The sequence below is a fragment of the Anabrus simplex genome, chromosome 1, assembly GCF_040414725.1.
Source record: "Anabrus simplex isolate iqAnaSimp1 chromosome 1, ASM4041472v1, whole genome shotgun sequence".
In the NCBI taxonomy this organism is placed as follows: domain Eukaryota; kingdom Metazoa; phylum Arthropoda; class Insecta; order Orthoptera; family Tettigoniidae; genus Anabrus; species Anabrus simplex.
The window spans coordinates 832,565,615-832,587,840 of record NC_090265.1 but is presented as its reverse complement, the minus strand read 5'-3'; the positions used below and the strand labels follow the sequence as shown (position 1 = coordinate 832,587,840).

General features: G+C 40.6%; 1 protein-coding gene across 1 annotated transcript in view; it reads left to right on the top strand.

Annotated features, from left to right (window-relative positions):
* Window positions 1–22,226, top strand: part of LOC136873944 (beta-1,3-glucan-binding protein) — a 243,305-nt gene that overhangs the window by 100,836 nt on the left and 120,243 nt on the right. The window contains exon 3 of the mRNA XM_067147324.2: window positions 18,525–18,670. Within this exon, the coding sequence (XP_067003425.2) occupies window positions 18,525–18,670 (146 nt within the window). The remainder of the gene's footprint in view (window positions 1–18,524; window positions 18,671–22,226) is intronic.

Sequence of the window (22,226 nt, the reverse complement as noted above, 5' to 3'; positions counted from 1 at the left end):
GAGGCCGGGTGTATGTGTCGTCTTCATCATCACTTCATCCTCACCACGACGCGCGGGTCGCCTACTGGTGTCAAATCAAAAGACCTGCATCTTGCGGGCCGAACTTATCCTCGGACACTCCCGGCACTAAAAGCCATATGCAATTTCATTCATTCCCAAATAAATATGTATTGCATTACCGTTTACTCTTGAAATGAAATGAAATGAAATGAAATGGCGTATGGCTTTTAGTGCCGGGAGTGTCCGAGGACAAGTTCGGCTCGCCAGGTGCAGGTCTTTTGATTTGACGCCCGTAGGCTACCTGCGCGCCATGATGAGGATAAAATGATGGTGAAGACGATACATACAGCCAGTCCCCGCGCCAGGGAAATTAACCAATTAAGGTTAAAATTCCCGACCCTGCCGGGAATCGAACCCGGGACCCCTGTGGCCAAAGGCCAGCACGCTAACCATTTAGTCACGGAGCCGGTCATCATTTACTGTTATTTGTATATTGTATGTATTCATGTATCTGTTGGGTGCCTTCTAATTTTAGAATAAGTGAATCACAAGATCACAATCAAACTATCATTGTATGTCCAACCCTTATCCCGTTTCTCTACGGGGTCGTGCATTAAGTGAGATGAATCTTTGTAGCGATTTTTTGCGACCGGATGCCCTTCCTGAAGTCAACCTCATCAGAGGTGTTAATGAGATGAAATGAATAACGTGATATATATGATAGTATAGAGAGAGAGAGAGAGAGAGAGAGAGAGAGAGAGAGAGAGAGAGAGAGAGGAGAGAGAGAGAGAGAGAGAGAGAGAGAGAGAGAGAGAGAGAGAGAGAGAGAGAGAGAGAGAGAGAGAGAGAGAGAGAGAGAGAGAGAGAGAGAGAGAGAGAGAGAGAGAGAGAGAGAGAGAGAGAGAGAGAGAGAGAGAGAGAGAGAGAGAGAGAGAGAGAGAGAGAGAGAGAGAGAGAGAGAGAGAGAGAGAGAGAGAGAGAGAGAGAGAGAGAGAGAGAGAGAGAGAGACACACGGTGCCAACACATAGCCTACTCCTGTCGAATAGCACCGGGGGTCTGCTCAAGGCTTAACATCCTCACCTGATGGAGGAATCGCAAACAACAGTGTCGTATGTCCCTAATCCATGTGATGTGAAAATGAATCCAGGCTTTTGGCACGCAATCCAGTGATTAGAATCTGTATACAGACACCTCTCCTACTCTGCCGGCCAACACACTGATTGTGAAATGTTTTCGACCAATTGGTCTCGAACCTACTAACCACGGTATCAGAGGATATAGACGGCTTTATCGATCATGGCCACTAGGCGGCCATAATCAAACTATCCTTATTAATAATAAATTAGCAAGTTAACTGGTAGTCGAATCTATATGATGGTGAGACTTGCGATGACCAACTAGACTAACTAGAAGCAAAGTTAGTGTCCTTGTCCCGAAGTGTTGCACTTTTCAGGCACGCCCCGAACGGAGATGAGCTGCTGTAAACACATATCAGTTCTCCTGACGCTGAACTGTCAGCGTACTGGCCTTCGGTTAAGAGGGTCCCGGGTTCGATTCCCGGCCGGGTCGGAGATTTTAACCTTAATTGGTTAATTCCCACGACACGGGGGTTGGGCGTATGTGCTGTCTTCATCATCATTTCATCCTCATCACGACGCGCAGGTCGCCTACGGGAGTCAAATAGAAAGACATGCACCTTTGCTAGCCGAACCCGTCCTGGGATATACCGGCACTACAAGCCATACGACATTTTCATTTCATTTAGTTTCCCTGACAACCTTTAATTTTCACCAATACAGGGAATCGAAACCGGAACCCCGCGGAGGGCAGTTAATACAGCTAACATGTGGATTCTATGTCTCTGAATTCGTTGCCTTTTCCTTGGGCTAAAGGTTCTCTTTGCGAACTTTTATTTTCGTGCTTCTGGGTCAATCGACTGACTCAGGTAAAGATTTTGCAAATGCAGTTACTGAAAGGAAAATTCGAAATAGTGACACATTTTCTTTTACTGAACACCAGGAACTAATTAAAAATAAATTTTTCATTTAGAAACATGAGCACGACAATTATTGGAAACAAAGTCTAGTAGGACACTGAAGAATGGAGAACAAAAACCTTCGTACCTTGTTTATAAAGCTGCTCGGTTATTTGAACTCTTTATTATACTGTACATTACGGAAAATGCTCCTAACTTTTAAAATATCAGGTTCTTCAATATTTCTAAAATATGATGCACATAAACTCATTAAAAATATGCCAAACATTGAAGACAAAATATTGTCATTCTTTCGCTTATAAACATTCAAGTATATAGTCAATGTATTTCAAGACTTACGTTTTTTATGAAAGTAGACTATATTTACTATTTTCCGTATTTATGCGATGCTAATAAAAGATTGAAGCAAAGAAAATTAGACAAGAATAACTTTGTCTGGAATATACCGTAAATAATTGAATAACGGTGCATAATTTATTAAAAACAAAGAAACGAAATGTAAAATTTTCATTAATTATTGCAGCAAATTTGTTAACTAGATTTGTAGAGAAATATTTAATGAGGACACCATTTTTTAGATTAAATTCAATTCTTTAAATTTGCAGTGTTTGCATAATACTGTAGTTCTGATCGAATAGGTTGAATTTTCGAAAACACACATGAGCTGTTTAAAATTTTACACTTTTTTGTTATTCGGGATGGGGGTTCAAACCCTGCAATATCATCCCCATTAACTGGTTATTTAATGTTTTGCTTACATCCACGGAAAAGATACGGCTTAATTGCAGGTTACTCCGGTCTATATCGCCTGGATGACCTTGCTCTAATTGGCTTCGTAGTTCTTTAAGGGGTTGTTGACACGACCGAGGGAAGAGTGTGTAGTAGGGTCTATGAACTCCCAGCTCCCACTGCTTCTCCCTTTAAAGTTTCCTGGGAAGTTTATTTTCACCTAATACACAGCCCACATTTTTTCTCAGGATTATAATTCTTGGTATTGGTCACTAATGAGCTTATTGACGTCCTAAAATTGGACTCAACGACAGACTCTGCTCTATCTTGAACGACGTGAATTTTGAAAGAATATACACTGTTGCTAAATAGCCCGGCTCCTTGGATAAATGGTCAGTGGTCAGGCATTATGTTCAGAGGGCGCTAGGTTCGATTTCTGACCGGTCCGGGTACTTTTCTTAACGTAGACTTACGTTCCTCGACAATGGGTACACGGAAAGAAATTAAGACCTTTTAGTGTTTGGGTAGAACGCGTATATCACCGAAAGTATTCAACTTACGATTATGTTTAAAGTCTCAATTGACAGATAAATGAGGAGGCTACCTTTTGTAAGAAAATATTGAAAATCTGAAACTAAGTTTTCATGAAATATCGCTTCAAAGTAAGGCAAAATTTATGCTAAATATGTGACGTCACACGCATACTCTGTTATAAGATGGCGCTGTGTTGACTCGCGCGCTCAGTTGGAGGTAAGCTATCGTTGTGAATACATTGTGGTCAGGTGAATAGAATACAGTGGCGTATCCTGGATTCCCCACTGAGGCATGCAACTAGTAACCATGCAGTAGCACAATGTATTTAGTAAATTCCTAATTACATGTAGGTTGAACTCGACCCGGCGATTTTTTTCTCAGAATTCCTTGGTGACGTCTCTGCGGAACTCCTCACGTGCTTTCATCTCAACAAGATGATTCTTCTCTATAGACATCATTACTAATACAGAGAGACGACTCTAACTTTGAGAATTGCGGACGAAAGGTTTTATTCGCTTTAGGACCGAGAAATAATGTTCTACAGATGATGATGTAGTGGGAATAGTTGTAAGCAATATGCACAATTTACTGAATTGCTCTTTAGGAAAATCGCCAGAAAAATGAACATTTCTTGCAATCATCGTGTGGTGCCCAGAAAACTCGTGTGAAATATTTCAGCTTGTAAGGTTCAGTTATCTAAGGTTCGATATTGTGCGAATTTATATCAAATAATTATCGTTCTTAATGGTATATGAGCCGCGTGTTAGTACTTATTCAGCAACACTGTCACATTAGCAATATTTTCAGACGCAACGGTGATATAGCCTGGTACTTGCATGTATTTTCAAATTAATTTCATTTTTATTTGGCATGATTTAAGGAGTCCGCCTCTATGATGTAGTGGTTAGTGTAATTAGCTGCCACCTCCGGAGGCCCGGGTTTGATTCCCACCTCAGCCATTCTGGAAGTGGTTTTCCGTCGTTTCCCACTTTTCCTCAGGCAAATGCCGGGATTGTATCTTAACTTAAGGCCACGCCCGCTTCCTTCTCTCTTCCTTGTCTATCCCTTCCAATCTTCCCATCCTCCTGCAAGGCCCCTGTTCAGCACAGCAGGTGAGGCCGCCTGGGTGAGGTACTGGTCATCCTCCCCAGTTGTATCCCCTGACCTCGAGACGGTAGAGTTGGGATCCCTCGCTGAGTCCGAGGGATAAAACCGACCCTGGAGGATAAACAGATAAAGATGATTTAAGGAATATGGAAAATGCCCTCTTTGTTTGATGAAATGACATCTTGCGTTTAATGACGTTTTTATTCCAGTTTATATGCCCTAACGTTTTCGTTAGATTAGCCTATAAATTGTTCAGTCGAATGAAAATTTTAATATTTGTGTTATTTTCTTTTGTTTATGCAGGAAAACCTATATTACTGTAAATTGAATTGACCTGTTTGCTCAGTTTAGGCTAAGTGTATGTTCGGTTGTCTTTACTGAACTTGGACAGCTTCTAAATTTCAATCTTGCTAACTATCACGAAGTCACTAATTGGGTTAAAATAAAATGTCACTACATGAAATTTTGAGAACTAGATCTACATGGGGGGAATATTGAACCATTAAATTATTTAAAACTTAAAGACTCAGGTTCTTCGTCTAGTGTCGTTGCTGTGGTAGAGGACGGAGGACTCATTGTGTTATTGCACTTGGAATATGAATATGCAGCTGAGGTTCCTATCTTACGCAAAGAACTTTCAGGGAATTCATAATTACGTATAAGAGGTATTCCTAACACTTTTAAGAGCGCTTTATGGCGTGAAGCTTGAAGCGGTTCTAACGTGGAATCTGTTACGCATCTTTATTTTCACTAAGTTCAGCTGACTAAAAGGACCTTCTACCCCTGCATTAGAACAAGGTACAGAAATATTGGCAACTCTTTGAATGGATTGACAGCAACAGAATCTCAATTAAAAACTCCCACACAGCTTTGGGCTGGCTGCCGTCGATAAGGCCAGTCCTAGAAAATGGAGCTCTTCTCACCAGAGTGATCCACGCTTCTCGCTCGACGTTACCTTGGACATTCCGACTTTCTCCAAGCTGCTAACAGTTGACAGAGGGTAGGACGTGGATAGTTCAAGTGTTGTGACATCATGCGGAGGGTTTCAGAACTATGTTTGACACCGAATGCAATTTTCAGATTGAATTCCTTACCTCCTTAACTTCTCCATTTGCTCTCTCTTTTTTTTGACGGTGGATTCGATGGCGAGACTACACCAGCGCCACATGTAGTCAAGACACGGAAATAATGCAGTTGCGCGGAACTTCTGAGAGATGAAATTAATAATACTTGACTTGAAGCAACCTACAATCATACTTCAGACAGTTCTTTGCGCTATCATAACGCATGCAATGAATGCCTTGCATGCAAGGAAAATACGCCCCTGATAGAATAACGGAAAAGATTGACGTCACACGCATATTCTGTTACAAGATGGTCCTGTGTTGACTCGCGCGCTGAGTTGGAAGTTAGCTGTCGTTGTGAATACATCGTGGTCAGTTGTATAGAAATAAACACGTCTACGAAAACCTGAAAAACCCTGCGGCCGTTACGATAGTGACACCTTACCACCACATTGTTTTGCTAGTGGATTAACGTCGCACTAACACATTGGAGGTTTTGGATGACGCAAGGATGGGAGTTTCTACTAAAACGGCAGGCTCACTTGGCAAACGGCTCAAAGTTGTAGATCTTTCCATATTGAACGGCGATTGTGCTGTCTGTTTTGTAATACGACTTACCGTTTAGCCACCAACTACCCCGAAACGAAGGTCGGCATCGTCGTTAAAATGCATCCATATTTTTGTATTTTTCGAGGCCAAAAGTTATACATTTGAAGAGCTTGGAATTTTACCTCAAAGAAGACTGTCCACGTTTCGAGATTAGCACTCGCATTCATACGGAGTAATTAAGGAAGAAAGTAATGCAGTTAATAAAGTTGAAATTAATATAGGATTATAACTGAGGACAGCCTTATTGGACAAATATGTAAATACCAAGCTGATGTATTGGAAAATAAAATGCCCCTCAATAAATTGCGATGGCATGATTTACGGATATAAGAAGGCGGTAACAAAGGAGAAATTTCGGCCCAGGGTTTCTTAGGAAAACAGATAAGAACATGACTTATGGTGTTATTACTTGACCCTTAAAAGGCAAGACAGAGGCAAGAAATTAAAGCGGAAAACAGAAGTAGAATAGAAATACAGTAAAATTTATAGCAAATGCCAGAAAACGCCTTACAGTGTGAAATAATGGGCTACACTTCACGGCACTGTTCAAATATTTACAGCACCCCTTAGCGCTATTCGAGGATGATCTCACAGGATGGCCGCTTGTTGTCTCTCTCGCTTTCTACCCAAGGAACAACCACGAGTTTAGAGGAATGACAACAAAAATTTCAACACGTTATTATTTCGCTGCTGGCAAGCAGGTAACCTGTAGGTTCGTTGTCGGTCTATCGGGCACTCAGTACAGAGCATGAGACCCGCAGGAAATAGTAATTTTCTCCGTCATTTGAAGAGTACCGGTAAGCGAAATTATGTACATAACAAAAGTTGAATTTAATGAAGGGACGTTTCACATATAGTCCACTGATTTTACTGAAAATCAGTAGTATAAGAGAAAGAAAACTGTTCTTGTTTTCCTATGAATTCCCTATCTATTCAGAGATTCTTAAGGCATATAAATATCAAAACCTTCTCTGGGATGAATACACTCTAATTATGAAGTTTGGTCAAGATCTATCCTGCCGTTTCGCCGTGATGGTGGAACAAACAAACAGATACGAAAAATTAAAACCACTGATACGTCTTGAGTTGACCTGAAACGGATAAATATCAGAAAAACTGGCAATACAAACGAAATTACAGACAGCGGACCCTCTACAACTTTGTTTTTGTAGATTTCGGAAGATGTGAGTGAAATAGGCTGCTTCCTGCATTTTGTGATGGATAAGAAGGTGCATTATTTTCCGGCATTACGAAATACCTGCTCGTTGGTGACATCATCTACCCAAGGAAAAAGTTCGTTGGTATATACATATGTTCAGTGGATTTGGTAGTCTGACTTCTGTTAATATCATTTACAACGAGAAACTATCTCCCTCTTCACTTCCCTAGTATGCCTTTTCCGTACTATGCCTATCTACAGGGAGTAATAATAAGGTAGCCCAAGCTTTCAGGATACAATGCTAACGGAGGACATTTTGGATATTTGATGTAAGAAAGAGTTTCATGGTGTATGTTGGTACGTTCTGTTCCTGTGTATTACCCATGATTAATGCATACTACGTAGAGTTATAGAAAATGAGTTCTAACCGGTACAATATTAACCGGTTCTAACCGGTACAATATTATGATAGAGCGTACTTACTCCGAACAGGTACAATATTATAGGAGTCTCAGCTGCAGGGTACAATAGAGGCTTGCCTCAGTCGAGCAATTAGTTGTTGTTTACAATCTCCGTTACACTCAGTAACCCCTAGGGTGATCTCATTTCATAGTGTTCAAACATCGATTGCCCCGTGGCAGACTTTTCTATTACGAAGGTACACAATCAGTTTTAAGTCCTGTTCCTTAAGGGAACCAAAACATAGAAGTGGTTACCCTAGAAACCATAAAGAATGTACAGGGGAATAATTACCCAGACTACAAGGACTTAAGGGTAAAAGGAAAATATTTCACACAACTGGCCATTAACAAAAGGCAAGGAAGCGAAGCACTCCTTAGCGAGCGTTCTGGAAGAGAAGAGAACCTACGTGAAATTAAGGCCCAATGATGCACGGGCTTATCCGATATTAAAAAGGGTAACTAAAGGGGGTGGGGGAGATTTAAAAACCGAGACAAGATTTCAAGACTTTAGAGGTTGAAAACTTTAAATCCCATACTAAAAAGTAACTAAAGGGCGAGGGGGAGAATTTAAAAACCGAGACAAGATTTCAAAACTTAAGTGGTTGTAAACTTTAGTCACCCAGTACAAAAGTTGAAGGGGAGAGATCCGAGGGTCACTACTCGTGCTCCCTTAAATTAAAGGTTTTCCCAGTAGGGAATCTAAATTGAGTCCGAATACTGCGAAGAAGGTCCTACATTTCAGTTCAAAAGGATAGATTGCATGTTATATTTCAAGAAAACTGCTGAAACCTTCTTCTCGAACTACCCGCAGGTACAATTGCAGGTTTAGGTAAATTCTGCCATTAACTTATGATGCTGGATCTTCTTCTAGCCAGCCGCAACCTGCCCCTGGCCCTCTCTAGCCACCGTCAAGTCGCACTCTCAATAACTGGACCAAATCAGACAAGACGACTTTAACGTGCTCTCCTTAAATAGTTCCGTAGTGGAAAGTTGCATATTAAATCAAAATACAAAAAAAACTGATAGATTACATTTCCATAAACACCTCATAAAAAACAATCATCGGAAAAAAGGAGGTTTACTAACTACAACGACAGAAATATCTCCAGCAATTAGTTTGCGTTTAACCATAAGGGGTCACTAGAAAATAGATGGCGGAGCCATCTAACCGTCTAAGTTCGTGTTCACTGTCATAGATTGCAATAGAGAAGGTGCGCAATTTAAGTAGCCGAGGAAGGCGTACCTCTGGTATAATAATAATAATAATAATAATAATAATAATAATAATAATAATAATAATAATAATAATAATAATAATAATAATAAACTGCGTAGTTGTCAGACCGGCATGTTTTTACGTTACAGAAACACTAGCAAAAATGTAAGAGATGTCGATTCAGAAGGAAAGGAAGTTCCTCAGAATGATTTTTGGTGCTAAGAAAGTGTCTGAGGGTTTTGTCTTCCATCTGAGGTCAAACAAGGAACTGTATGCGAGAGTCCAAAAGTTCACCACCGTTATGAGAACATAATTAACCTTTCATGTCACGTGAAGAGAATGAAGAATGAACCCGGAGAGATCGGCACACACATTGCTTCCAGGAAAAAAATGGAAATCTCGTCCCCGCTGGTCGAAGGAGGTGCATGAAGACATGCGGGTAAACGAAGACTAGAGGACATAATGGAGAGGATTATTTTTAGAAAGAAAGTTGCGGGGTTGAGGGTATAACGAAGAGAAAGAAGCTGCTAAACCGCGGAATATCTCGGTGGAAGACAGGCTCTTGTTCTTTACCGACCCCAACGGACTTAGGTTTACGAGACCCGAGGGCTCTTTCATCTTAACGCCCTTCGTGGCCCTTGAATTTATATTGGTCAATACCTTCAGTTTTCGAACTGTCGTTCTCCTTCCAATTTTTCCCTCGAATTAGTGTTAATACAGATGGTTTCTCAGTTGTACTTTCGCTTAAGAGACTTACCATCACCACTAACACCACAGACCAAGGGCCGGGCTGAGTGGCTCAGTCGATTGAGGCGCTGGCCTTCTGACCCCAACTTGGCAGGTTCGATTCTGCTCTGTCCGGTGGTATTTGAAGGTGTTCAGAAACGTCAGCCTCGTGTTGGTATATTTGACACGTGGAAGAACTTCTGTGGGACTAAATTCCGGCACCTCGGTTTCTCCGAAAACCGTAAAAGTAGTTAGTTGGACGTAGAGCCAGTTACATTATATCTATTATTATTATTATTATTATTATTATTATTATTATTATTATTATTATTATTATTATTATTACCATCGCAGACCAAGCGAGTTGGCCGTGCGTTTAGGGTCTTGCAACTGTGAGCTTGCATTCGGGAAATAATGAGTTCGAAACCCTACTGTTTGCAGCCCTGAAAATGGTTTCTTTTCACATTTCCACACCAGGCAAATGCTGGGGCTGTACCTTACTTAAGGCCACGTCCCCTTCCATCCCTTTTTTATCCCTTTCCTAGCCCATCGTAGCCATAAGACATATCTGTGTCGGTGGGACGTAAAGCGAATTGTAAAATAAACAACCACCACCACCACCACCACCACCACCACCACCACCATCACCACGTCCTGGGAACGTGGATTGTTGACCACATGTCCCTAGCTGAGTCCAACATTGTTTCAACTTACTTGTGCTTGGCCCTTCATTTTCATCTTTTCTATACGATCTCCCTTCATCACCTCTTGTTTTTTTCCGATCCCTATAGTTTTAGTTTTTCGAGGTGTCTTTTATATTCACGCCCTTGGTGGCTCTTTCTTTCTTTTGCCGATGTCTTTATTCTTCGATTTTTCGCCTGATTAATGTTTGTTTAAACAATTTTGCTCCATGTCGCACCAACGCACATAGGTCTTATGGTGACGATGGGACAGCAAAGGGCCACGATTGGGAAGGAAGTGGCCGAGGTCTTAATTAAGGTTCAATCCCAGCTGGTTAATTCTAAGAGAGGATGGCTGCCCAGTTCTACTTAAAGCAATAATCAACACCAGCCATCATTACCAGGGCCACCACCGTCTGTCTCACTTCGGTTTCTCTGATTGTCATCAAGCTATTTCTCGGGTTGTTCTTTGTTGAGTAATCAGTGGTCCTATTCTTCTTTCAGACCGAAGTAATGTCGTGATTATCTTTATAACGAGTTCGTCAAGGCAGGATGAGGGTAAATTCTGTGGAGCAGAAATTACTTAAGAATTCTGAGGTGACACGTGTTGACCACATGTATACATATGCTGTGCTCACATGTGACCTCGTTCAGTAGCATGCGCGTTGTTTGCGCTTATATTTTGCGAGTATGAAGGATAACACGTGTCAATAAGGCACTGCAATAGCTATTATCGCTGTATTCTACACTCTGACGAAACGTTTGCTGGTTTTCCGATGTTGTTAAATACACATTTTATTTCGCTAAATACAGGCAAATCTTTTAAGATTCTAAGCTGAAAGGATCAAAGGACGACATGATGATGATGATGATCGATCAGGACTTTCCTCAAGGCTTCCCTCACTTTGACAATTGTCTATCAGTTCTAAGCTCCAAATCTTTTCACATCATCTTATGACACCATCATCTGCGTCACGTAGCTATCAGCTTACATTCGGGAGATAGTGAGTTCGAACCCCACTATCGGCAGCATTTTCACATCAGGCAAATACTGGGGCTGTACCTTAATTAAGGGCATGGTCGCTTCCTTCCCACCCCTAGCCCTTTCCTATGCCATCGTCGGTGAGCTGTAAACCAAGTAGTAAAAGAAATTGTGGTAGGCTGTTACTATTGTAACGGATGCAGGGATTTGAGGGTTTAGTAGATTTACTAATTAGAAGTATTATAGTGCTGGTGGTGGTGATTATTATTTTAAGAAGAAGTATAACTAGGCTACAGTCCTCTATATAATAAGAGAGCTAGAATGGAAGGGATCTGACACTTCGGAAAATGAAAATACCGGCCAAAGGAACACAAGGGCCATGAAGGGCGTGAAAATGAAAGACTCCCTAGGCCTCGAGTCGAGGTCTACTCAGTCAGAGTGACAAAATTTCAGGAACTAGCTGATGGTTAGATAGTGGCAGCGCGCTAACCTCTCACCGCTAGGTTCCGTGGTTCAAATTCCGAACACTCTACGTGAGATTTGTGCTGGACAAAGCGGAGGCGGGACAGTTATTTCTCCGGGTACTCCAGCTTTTCCCTATCACCTTAAATTTCAGCAACACTCTCCAATATCATTTCATTTCAACTGTCAGTCATTAATAATTGCCCCAGAGAAGTGTGACAGGCTTCAGCAGCCGGCACTGTTTCTATCCTCGCCGCTAGATGGGTGCTTCAATTATTCCATTACTGACAAGGTTGAAACTGGAAAGAGGCTGTAGATTTTCATTATTATTAGTATCAATTTAGGAAGGCTCGGCTTGTGCCGGTAACATAATGGGCTGACTCGGCCTAAGCAAGGAGTCACCCTCTTGATTATGAAACTACAGGTACATATATGTACAAATATTTACAACAGAAATAATTCCAACATATACATTTATACAATAAATACAAACAACTACAGACTTCTTATGTCCCCGTTTTGGGAATCTGTTCTTCAGTATTACTGGAACTGCGGCCTGGAACTCCATGATGTTTGGCGTGAGTCAGAGGAAAAGTCGTTCCTAGGAACTTTCTCACAATGTGGCAGGTGCTCAGGAGGGTGGCTTTCTGTAATTCTACGTATGTGTGATGATGCAGGTTTAATGCGGCCAGAGAGCTGTGCAAGCATTTTGGAATAACACCAGTACATGATATTACTATTGGAACTGTGGTGACTGACTCTAGTTTCCACAGGCGTTGTATTTCTATTGCCAGTTCTGTGTATTTTGATATCTTTGTGGCTATTGTTGTTTGCAGATTGGAGGTATTTGGACAAGCAATTTCTATAAGGGATGCAGATCTTTTTGATTTATCGATTAGAATAATATCTGGCCTATTGTTGCTGAGCGTGACATCGGTTATGACTTCTCGGTCCCATAGTAGTTTATATGAAGAGTTTTCGAGAATGGGTGGAGGTGTATATTTCCAATATGCAGTTGGTGACTGAAGAAATCCACATTTTACAGAAAGTTTCAGGTGAATGATTTTTGCTACCTGATCATGTCGGTGCTTATAATCGGTGTTGGCCAAGTGTGAGCAACCAGAGATGACGTGCTGTATGCTCTCTGTAGTTCTGGAACAGCGGCGGCAGTTGTCTGAGACAACTGTTGGATCCTTCATGATAAATCTACGGTAGTTCCGTGTAGCAATTACTTGATCTTGGATGGCCAGAACAAATCCTTCTGTTTCTGGGAAAAGACCGGAGTAGGTCAGCCAAGCGTGCGACGCAGGTTTGTCGATATGAGGCTGATCCAGTTCATGGGGGTATTTCCCGTGAAGAGGTTTTTGCTTCCACATGGCCATATTCATCTCTTTTGTGGGTGGGGTAGAAACAGGTATTTCTGGCGACGACAGATTGAGTGGTGTATAGTTTATATCAGCTCTGCAAACAGCATGATGAAGACACGATGTATCAGCTCTCGAGTGGAAATATTCTCTTAGACTTGATATCAGATTGGTATGTAAATTGACAATGGATAAGAAGCCCCTACCACCTTCTGATCTCGGGAGTGTAAGACGTTCGGTTGCAGATTTAGGATGGTGCATATGGTACCGGGTGAGTGAAACTGCTGTTTTCGTTTGTAAGTGCTGAAGTTCTGTTTGGGTCCATTTTATGATTATTATTATTATTATTATTATTATTATTGACTGTCCGTGGAGCACAGAGGTGTAAGAAGGTGCGGGCATGAATGGATGGTCAGAGAAAAGAACAAATCTTAAGTTGAAATTTTCTTTCTTTCCTTGTTATCTTTTTCGTCTTTTCAGATTTTAAACTTTGTTAAACAATAACAAATAAAAGTTGGATAGACAGAAAGGGGGTTCTTCAGCTCGTATAACAATAGTTACTTCAAAACCTAAGAATAACCAGGAACAATACATAATTACTTTTAAGAGATGAGTTAGGTGGCTCAAATGTTACACTATTACAAAGAGCGCTATTGTTCTAATCATTTATTTACAAATAAGGGGACGGAGCTCCAAAATTTACCACATTCGAAAGAGCGTCTTCGTTCCACACAATTAACTAGGAGACTTCTCTTCAAAATTTACAAGATTGAAGCCTCTCCCAGGCAAAATCTAACTTTACATGTTGTCGAATACCAACAGTTTTCACTGTCATCTTCGCTCGACAGTCTAAGTTACATTTAAATAATAATAGTTAAACATTAACAGATACAATAGATGCCCATTCTACCTCTCCTTAGTGAAAAAAAAGAAAACATTTAATATGTCGGTCGTAAACCAAAATATTAGGAGGCGAACTCTTTCACTCCTTCGAAGTTCACTTGAAAATTCTTAAAACCCTATGTGGGCTTATGGCCCGAAGTTACAGAGGCTAAGCCTATACTACAGAGGTGACTAGATGGAGAGAAAATTTGAAATTACAAAAGGAAGAGATACATTTCAAAGTTTACGAATTCATTGTCTCCCCAATATCAAGTTGAATGGGAATTAAAAGAGGCTTCCCACTCTTTATTCCCTAAGTTAGAATAAGGTATTTAGACTTGTTTGAAAATTTACATTGAAAGACTGAAATTGACATTACAAAAGAATTTGGAATCCTTCCCCTCAAGTCAGCTTTCTGAGCTGGTGGGCCTTCTGACGATGAGCGACACTTGCCCCCTGCCTCCGACACACTCTGAACCTCTTGACTGGAGCGATGGAAAAGAGAACATGGCCCAAATGCCCCAGCTTTTATAGCGGAGAGGAAGGTTTCAGTCATCTCTGGGCCGAAGCCCTATACACACCCACAATTTCTATTGGTTAATGTAATAAAGATCCTAAATTCCTGATTGGTCGAAAATTTTGAAGAAGGAAGATATGGTAGTGCTAGTAACCTAAGAACACAGAAAGGAATCTACAAATATTAAAGTTTTGCAAAATTAGAAACTACATACTTCTTTGAAAATTAATTGTTCATCTCTCCACTATAAGTCGAGAATAGAGGCAACTGAAGATCAAGTTCGTAAATTCTTCTGAAATAAGTTTAACTGTTCGTATAACAGAGGGCCTTCTAAAAGGCGCTCACTTTAAATGAACGGAGTTGGTATACCTCCAGTACTATTATTATTATTATTATTATTATTATTATTATTATTATTATTATTATTATTATTTCGTTAAGCTCTACTAAAGAGCGCAATTGAACTTATTAATCTCTTCGTCTTCTCGCTTTGCCGTTGCTTGCGTTCGGACCAGGTTTCGTTGGAGGCAGTGCTTGGATGCCGTGTGAAGCGCTGATTGGCGACTGTCAAATACAATGTCGTATGCGATGCCTATTTCCTGAAGATCTTTTCCACTTTCGAACACCCAATTGCTTTTTACTTTCATTGATAGTGCAAGGATCATAATTCTTTTGGTCTATCTTTGATTACTCATTCTAAGAATATGTTCGTAAAATTTCCTATTATTATTTGATTTTAAGAGAATCTCAAATCAAAAATGTACTGTACTGTCATTCGACCTATTGCAATGTATGGTTGCGAATGTTGGCCGACTACGACAAACACAGAGGTCATGGAGACTAAAATGCTGAGATGGGAAGCTGGCGTCACTCCAATGATTCTAGCAGGGAGAGATTTGGCGTTGCAGCGATACAAGAAAAAAAAATGCGCAAGAGTCGTCTACGATGACTGGACATGTTCTAAGGGCAGGTGCCGCCACTATCGCGAAGACGGGTTACATGTTACCAGTCGCCGGTAGGAGACCAAAAGGACGACCAATACAGCGATGGTCCGATACCATTCGCAATGATCTGTCCCCTGTGGGTGAGGGTGGTAGAGTAACCCCCACGGTATCCCCTGCCTGCCGTAAGAGGCGACTAAAAGGGGCCCCAGATTGTCTCATTACGGGAGCGTGGGTTGGCGACCACGGGCCCTTTAGCTGAGTCCTGACATTGCTTCCACTTACTTGTGCCAGTCTCCTCGCTTTCATCTATCCTATCCAACCTCCCTTGGTCAACTCGTGTTTTTTTCGACCCCGACGGTATTAGGTTGGCGAATCCTGGGGAGTCTTTCATTTCCACTCCCTTCGTGCCCTTCTCTCTTTGGCTGATACCTTCATTTTTAGTGTCTATTCCCTTCAATTTTTATCTCTGATTAGTTATATAAAGAGGATGGTAACCTAGTTGTACTTCCTCTTACAACAATAGTCACTAACACGACCACCACTTCACAAAGATCTGAAGAGCGTCAGTCTTCACCCTGACATGGCTCAGGATAGAACTAAATGCAGACAACGAATCCATGTAGCGGATCCCACCAGCATGAGGGATAAACGCCGAAGAGAATTATTATTATTATTATTATTATTATTATTATTATTATTATTATTATTATTATTATTATTATTATTATTATTATTATTAATATTATTATTGTGGAGCAGAAAGAAGTTAAAGAAGGTACCGGGGTGAATGGGTCTATCTACAATATCAAAATTAAAACTTTGAATTGGAGATTATATTTCTTTTAGAACTTCAAACTTAACAATTTTTCACTACGTGAACATAACAGGTACAAAAGCAATCTTGAAGCAAGACTAGCAAAACTCAAAAACAGTGAACCTTACAGATTCTGGGCTTAAGGCCCGTAGTTTTACAATTCCAGATATACCGGATCCAGTTTACAGAACTTGAATTTAAAATAAGGAATCCTTTAGTCAAGGGCAGAAATCTCCTAATTCAAGAGCACTTGCTCCCAAAATACAATATCTAGCCTTCCAGAGGCACACGTTACTTTTACAAACTTTGGAAAAAGAGCTAACAGGCTTTCAGTTTCTTACGGCCCACTCAAGGCAATATCAATATTTACAATCTTTGGCTTCTCAAGGCACTACTTACAAATTGAAAATCATTTTGTACACAGGTATCCAGTACCCAATCTACAGGACCTTTGCGAAAAAGAACAGGTTAAGTAAACGGCCCGAAACACAAACTGAATGGAGGCGAACACTGCACTCCCAGATAATGAAAATTAAAACCTACAGGGCTCTCGGCCAATGAAACAGGGGCTAATCCCAAGCTACTTGAGTTCGCTCGCATGGAAATAACGGTAATACATTACAGAAAACAGGTTGCTAAATCGCAGACACCTCAAATCAAGATGAAGGGGAGCTCGAGAGGGTAAGTCACTCTCTATCCCCGATTTACAATTAAAGATATTATGTTTTTACTTTAGCCGAAAGAAAAGTTACATTTTAGAAAATGTTACATAGGAAAGTTTCGGAGCTTCCCCTCGGAATAATTTGCGGCTACAGCAAGAAAGATGGAATTATGTGGCCATTACCTTGTAGATGTTCTGCTGACTGAAGAAAGAGGCGGCCCCACCTCCTGTTTTAACACACACACAGATTGACGATGATCAATTGGCAAGGAAACGTGAAAAGCCGCAGTTTATAAACCCTCAGGGAAGGTTCGAGATCATTCAAGACTAATCAGGACACACCCTCTTAATTTTTGTTGGTTAACACAAAGTGAACAAGAAATGCGGGATTGGTTGAATATTAATTACCAAAATTTATGATTGGTCCGATTCAAATTTGGCGGAAAGAAAAGGAAGTATTGCCAATCCACAAATAAAAGAACGGAGATCAGTTATGGAGAACCTAGAAATACAAAACTTCTTTAAATTATAAGTTCTTTCACTTTGCACCAGAGTGTATGATCATAATTTTTAGTAGTGTGATCTGTAGGAAAATGTCCAAACTTCTTGATGTATAACAAAACAAAACAAGGAGAATTTGTCAGTTTAGGAAACTTCACAACAAAACAATTACTTAATATTTCAGTGGTGACATCTTTTTATTAAAGTTCCAATTTGTTGTGTTATTAGTTTCACTTTTTGATCGATAGGAGAGTTCGTAAGGCGCTGATTTTTAATGCGCGGCGTTGAGGTGTACCTCCCTGTACAATTATTATTATTATTAAACTGAGTGTGTTACGTGTATTAGTTGTGTGCTTATGGTCAGGTAACTGTTAGCTTGCATTCGAGAGATGGTTTGTTCAAACCCCATTGTCCTCAGCGCTGAAAATCAGAGTTCGTGCGGCGGTTAACTTCTAGCAAAAAAAAAAAATAAATAAATAAATAAATAAATAAAAAATAAATAAATAAATAAAGAGATGATAATTTGTGTAGTATGTTTTTACGTAGTCTTCCTCTGTGGTGTAGTGGTTAGTGTGATTAGCTGCCACCCTCGGAGGCCTGGGTTCGATTTCCAGCTCTGCTACGAAATTTGAAAAGTGGGACGAGGGCTGGAACAGGGCCCATTCAGCCTCGGGAGGTCAACTGAGTAGAGGTGATTAGAATGCCACCTCAGCCATCCTCGAAGTGGTTTTCCGTTGATTCCCACTTCTTCAGGCAAATGCCGGGATGGTACCTAACTTAAGGTCACGGCCGCTTCCTTCCTTCTTCCATGTCTATCCCTTCCAACCTTCCCACCCCTCACAAGGCCCATGTTCTGGATAGCAGGTGAGAACGCCTGGGCGAGGTTCTGGTCCTCCTTCCCAGTTGTATCCCCGATCCAAATTTCACGCTCTAGGGAACTGTCCTTGAGGCGGTAGAGGTTGGATCCCTATCTGAATCCGAGGGAAATGCCAAACTTGGGGGTGGGGGGAAACAGATGAAGAAAAAAGAAGGAAATATTTTGTGTGTATCCTTCTGTCAGCAATAGTGAAATGTTCGATGTACAAACAATAATTTGTCTGGTTTATTTTTTGCAGAGAGACCAGCCAGAGAGGTCTGTGAGCCGTCTGTAACCACCGTCAATGGCAAGCAAGTGTGCCATAAAGAACTGGTGTTCCAGGACGACTTTAATACTCTGGACGAGGCACGATGGCGCAGAGATATCATGATAGCGAGCAAACCTGTAAGTGAAGATTTTTGATCTCTCATTAGTTATTTACGCAACAAGCGGGAAGTGACATTTTACTTTGTCATGTCCGCTTATCGCTTTAGTGGCTGTCAATCAATCAATCAATCAATCAATCAATCAATCAATCAATCAATCAATCAATCAATCAATCAATCAATCAATCAATCAATCAATCAATCAATCAATCAATCAATCAATCAATCAATCAATCAATCAATCAATCAATCAATCAATCAATCCAATCAATCAATCAATCAATCAATCAATCAATCAATCAATCAATCAATCAATTCACTACTGATTTGCATTTAGGGCAGTCGCCCAGGCGGCAGATTCCCTATCTCTTCTTTTCCTAGCTTTTTAAATGATTTCAAAGAAATTGAAAATTTATTGAACATCTCCCTTAAAAAGTTATTCCAATCCCTAACTCCCCTTCCTAAAAACGAATATTTGCCCCAATTGTCCTGTTAAATTCCAGCTTTATCTTCATATTGTGATCATTTCTACTTTTAAAGATCACTCAAAGTTATCCGTCTACTGATGTCCTCGCACGCCATCTCTCCACTGACAGCTCGGAACATACCACTTAATCGAACAGCTCGTCTCCTTTCTTCCAAGTCTTCCCAGCCCAAATTTTGCAACATTTTGGCAACGCTACTCTTTTGTCGGAAGGGCCGATGACCTTGATGTTAGGCCCCTTTAAATTCCAATCATCATCATCATCATCATCATCATCATCATCATCATCCTTTTGTCGGAAATCACCCAGAACAAATCGAGCTGCTTTTCTTAGGATTTTTCCAGTTCTTGAATGAAGTAATCCTCGTGAGGGTCCCAAACAATGGATCTATACTCTATTAGGGGTCTTACCAGAGACTTACATGCCCTCTTCCTTACATCGTTACTATAACCGTGCGCTGTTCAGTACAGTATTTTATTTCATACTGTGATGAGTTTACTTACATTAAATATTTATGAATGTTTTTGACAAGTCGCCACGCACATAATCCCTGACTCATGCAGGGACGTGTTTTGTTTCCTTACACGAATGTTGCCAATAAAGATATTAGAGGGATGTATTTGAAGTTATGTGATAATAAAACAGGGGGCAGCGAATAGCCTTCTAAGCTATTAGAGTCATAAACATGGTCATCCAGTTCTGGGTTAATGAAGGTAATGCGAAATTCATATATACTGTAATATTGGCAATATTTATCTGACGAAAATGGATTATACCTATACACATTAGTGAACATGGTGATAGCGGCCGGTTATTTTATCTGGGAACGCAGAGACGCCATTTTTAACGTAGACTTACGTTCCTTGACAACAGATACGTGGAAAAGAAAAATTTTAGGACGCTTTTAGTGTTTGGGTAGAACAGGGCCTCTCAGGGTGCATGCACCGGTGCATTGCATGGCGCAAAGTGCAAAAGACGACTTCGCTAGGCTGACCAGAGTGAAGTCCCCCACTCCTCGATTTTGAGCAATAGTGCTGTATCTCTCTTTCCCTACACCTGTCTCGCTCGCTCCTCCTGTCTCGCCCTTCCTCACTTGCCCTGCAGCGTTCCACAGTCCGAGCAGAGTTGAGCCGAGCTTAGCCGAGTTGCCCCGAAAGAAAACACTGGTCCGAACCGAGCCTAGTTGGACCGATCCACGGCCCACAGTACCTCAGCGCCTCGGTTTGCACGCACGAGATTTTGGGCGTTTGAGAGGCCCTTGGTTAGAACTCGTATTTCGCTGAGAGTATTTAACTTACAATTATTTGTAATGTCTCAATTGGCAGACAAAAGAGGAGGGTACGTATTGGAAAATAAATAAATATATATAAATAAATAAATAAATAAATAAATAAATATTGTCTGTCTGTTATGTCATCAGCCCAGAGGCTGGTTGGATCCTCAAATAGCACCACAAAATGCTATGCAGTTATAGGGAAACCACAAAAACCAATGACAGGGCCCAAATGAGGTATACTAGGCAAGATGAGGAGTGAGGTAGTTTGCCATTGTTTTCCTCACTGGACCAGAAGGTGCTACTGCAGCACGACTGATCCTATGAGCAACACCTTTCATAACACTCAGACACTAGTTGTGCTCCAAATGTCATTACTCAGCAACCACCCATACCCCAGCAGCTTCCTTCTTGTCACAGCGAGAGATGAGACTGGGACTTCGGTGGAAGCTACACTTTGCTATGGCCTGTGCCAAAAGATGGATACAAAAGTACTGCATTCATCAAGAAATGGCAACAGACTAAAATAAATAAATAAATAAATAAATAAATAAATAAATAAATAAATAAATAAATAAATAAACTGATAATCTGAGAAGTAGTTTTCATGGGATAGTGCTTGAAAGTAAGACAAAATTTGTGCTAAATGTAACGTTACATGCATACTCTGTTATGAGATTGCGCTTTGTTGACTCGCGCCCTCAGTTGGAGGTTAGATATCGTTGTGAATACATCGTGGTCGGTTGCTTAGAACAATAAATTTAATAATGGAAAAGGAAGATTGACGTCACACACATATTCTCTTATAAGATGGCGATGTGAATACATCGTCACTTATTTCTAACAAGCAACTCTACGAAACCCTCAAAACCCTGCGGCCGTTACCATAGTAACAACCTACCGCCATTTTTTTTTTTTGTGGATGGGTACGTAACCACAGTGCCACAAAGTTAAGTTTGGTGTTCGCTGATTCATAATCTTTCTGACTATAGGTGTTTACATTGCTGTGAAGCGGAGTTTAATCAATCAGAGGCGATTTGTAATAAAACAGTGCGGAATGTGTACGGGAGAAAGCAATTATGTTGTAATATGAAATAAAATAATGTACTGTTAGTTATCTGTAAGATTATGATTTCCTGTTATTTGAGAATTCCCTTGCTGTTTCTATTAATATTAGCTTCTTATCCACTACTAACAATGAGGTATCAGATTTGTCCCACAGGTATCCATTAATTGTCAGAGAGTCAATGACACAAAGTTGTCGCTTGTAAACATATTCAGATGCCATCGATCTCATGTATTGAAAATTCAAGGTCAACTAATAACTGACAGTTCTACTAAACTTTATATCTGATTTTCAAGTCGTGGATTCATTTTACGAACTTGGTGCATTTTCGATCATGATTTATTAGTTTAAATTAGTGTGTTTTATAACCCTTATCTTAATGTCGTGTTTAATATTTGTGTGATTTTAAAAAATTCGAGACTACCTTTACGGTTTTCAGTTATGCCGAGGCGCCAGAATTTTATCCTGGGCTAGTTCTACTATTCTACTACGTGTATAAATACGGGGCAATGAAATATAAACGGATCACCTGCCAAAAAATACTTTTATGTGCTAGCCCCGTGGTAGCCCATTTCAGTAGGGGAAGGGGCTGGTAAGTCAGACTACCGGGGATTTCCCAGCCGGCCTGTAGGATGGGGCCGGCTTTTCTCGTCGGATGGTTTACCTGTGAGTTCTTGGGAAATGCAACGAGAATGTTCCGTCTAGCCACTTTGCGAATATTCTGGTACACATCGCCCGAGCTGCAAACAGG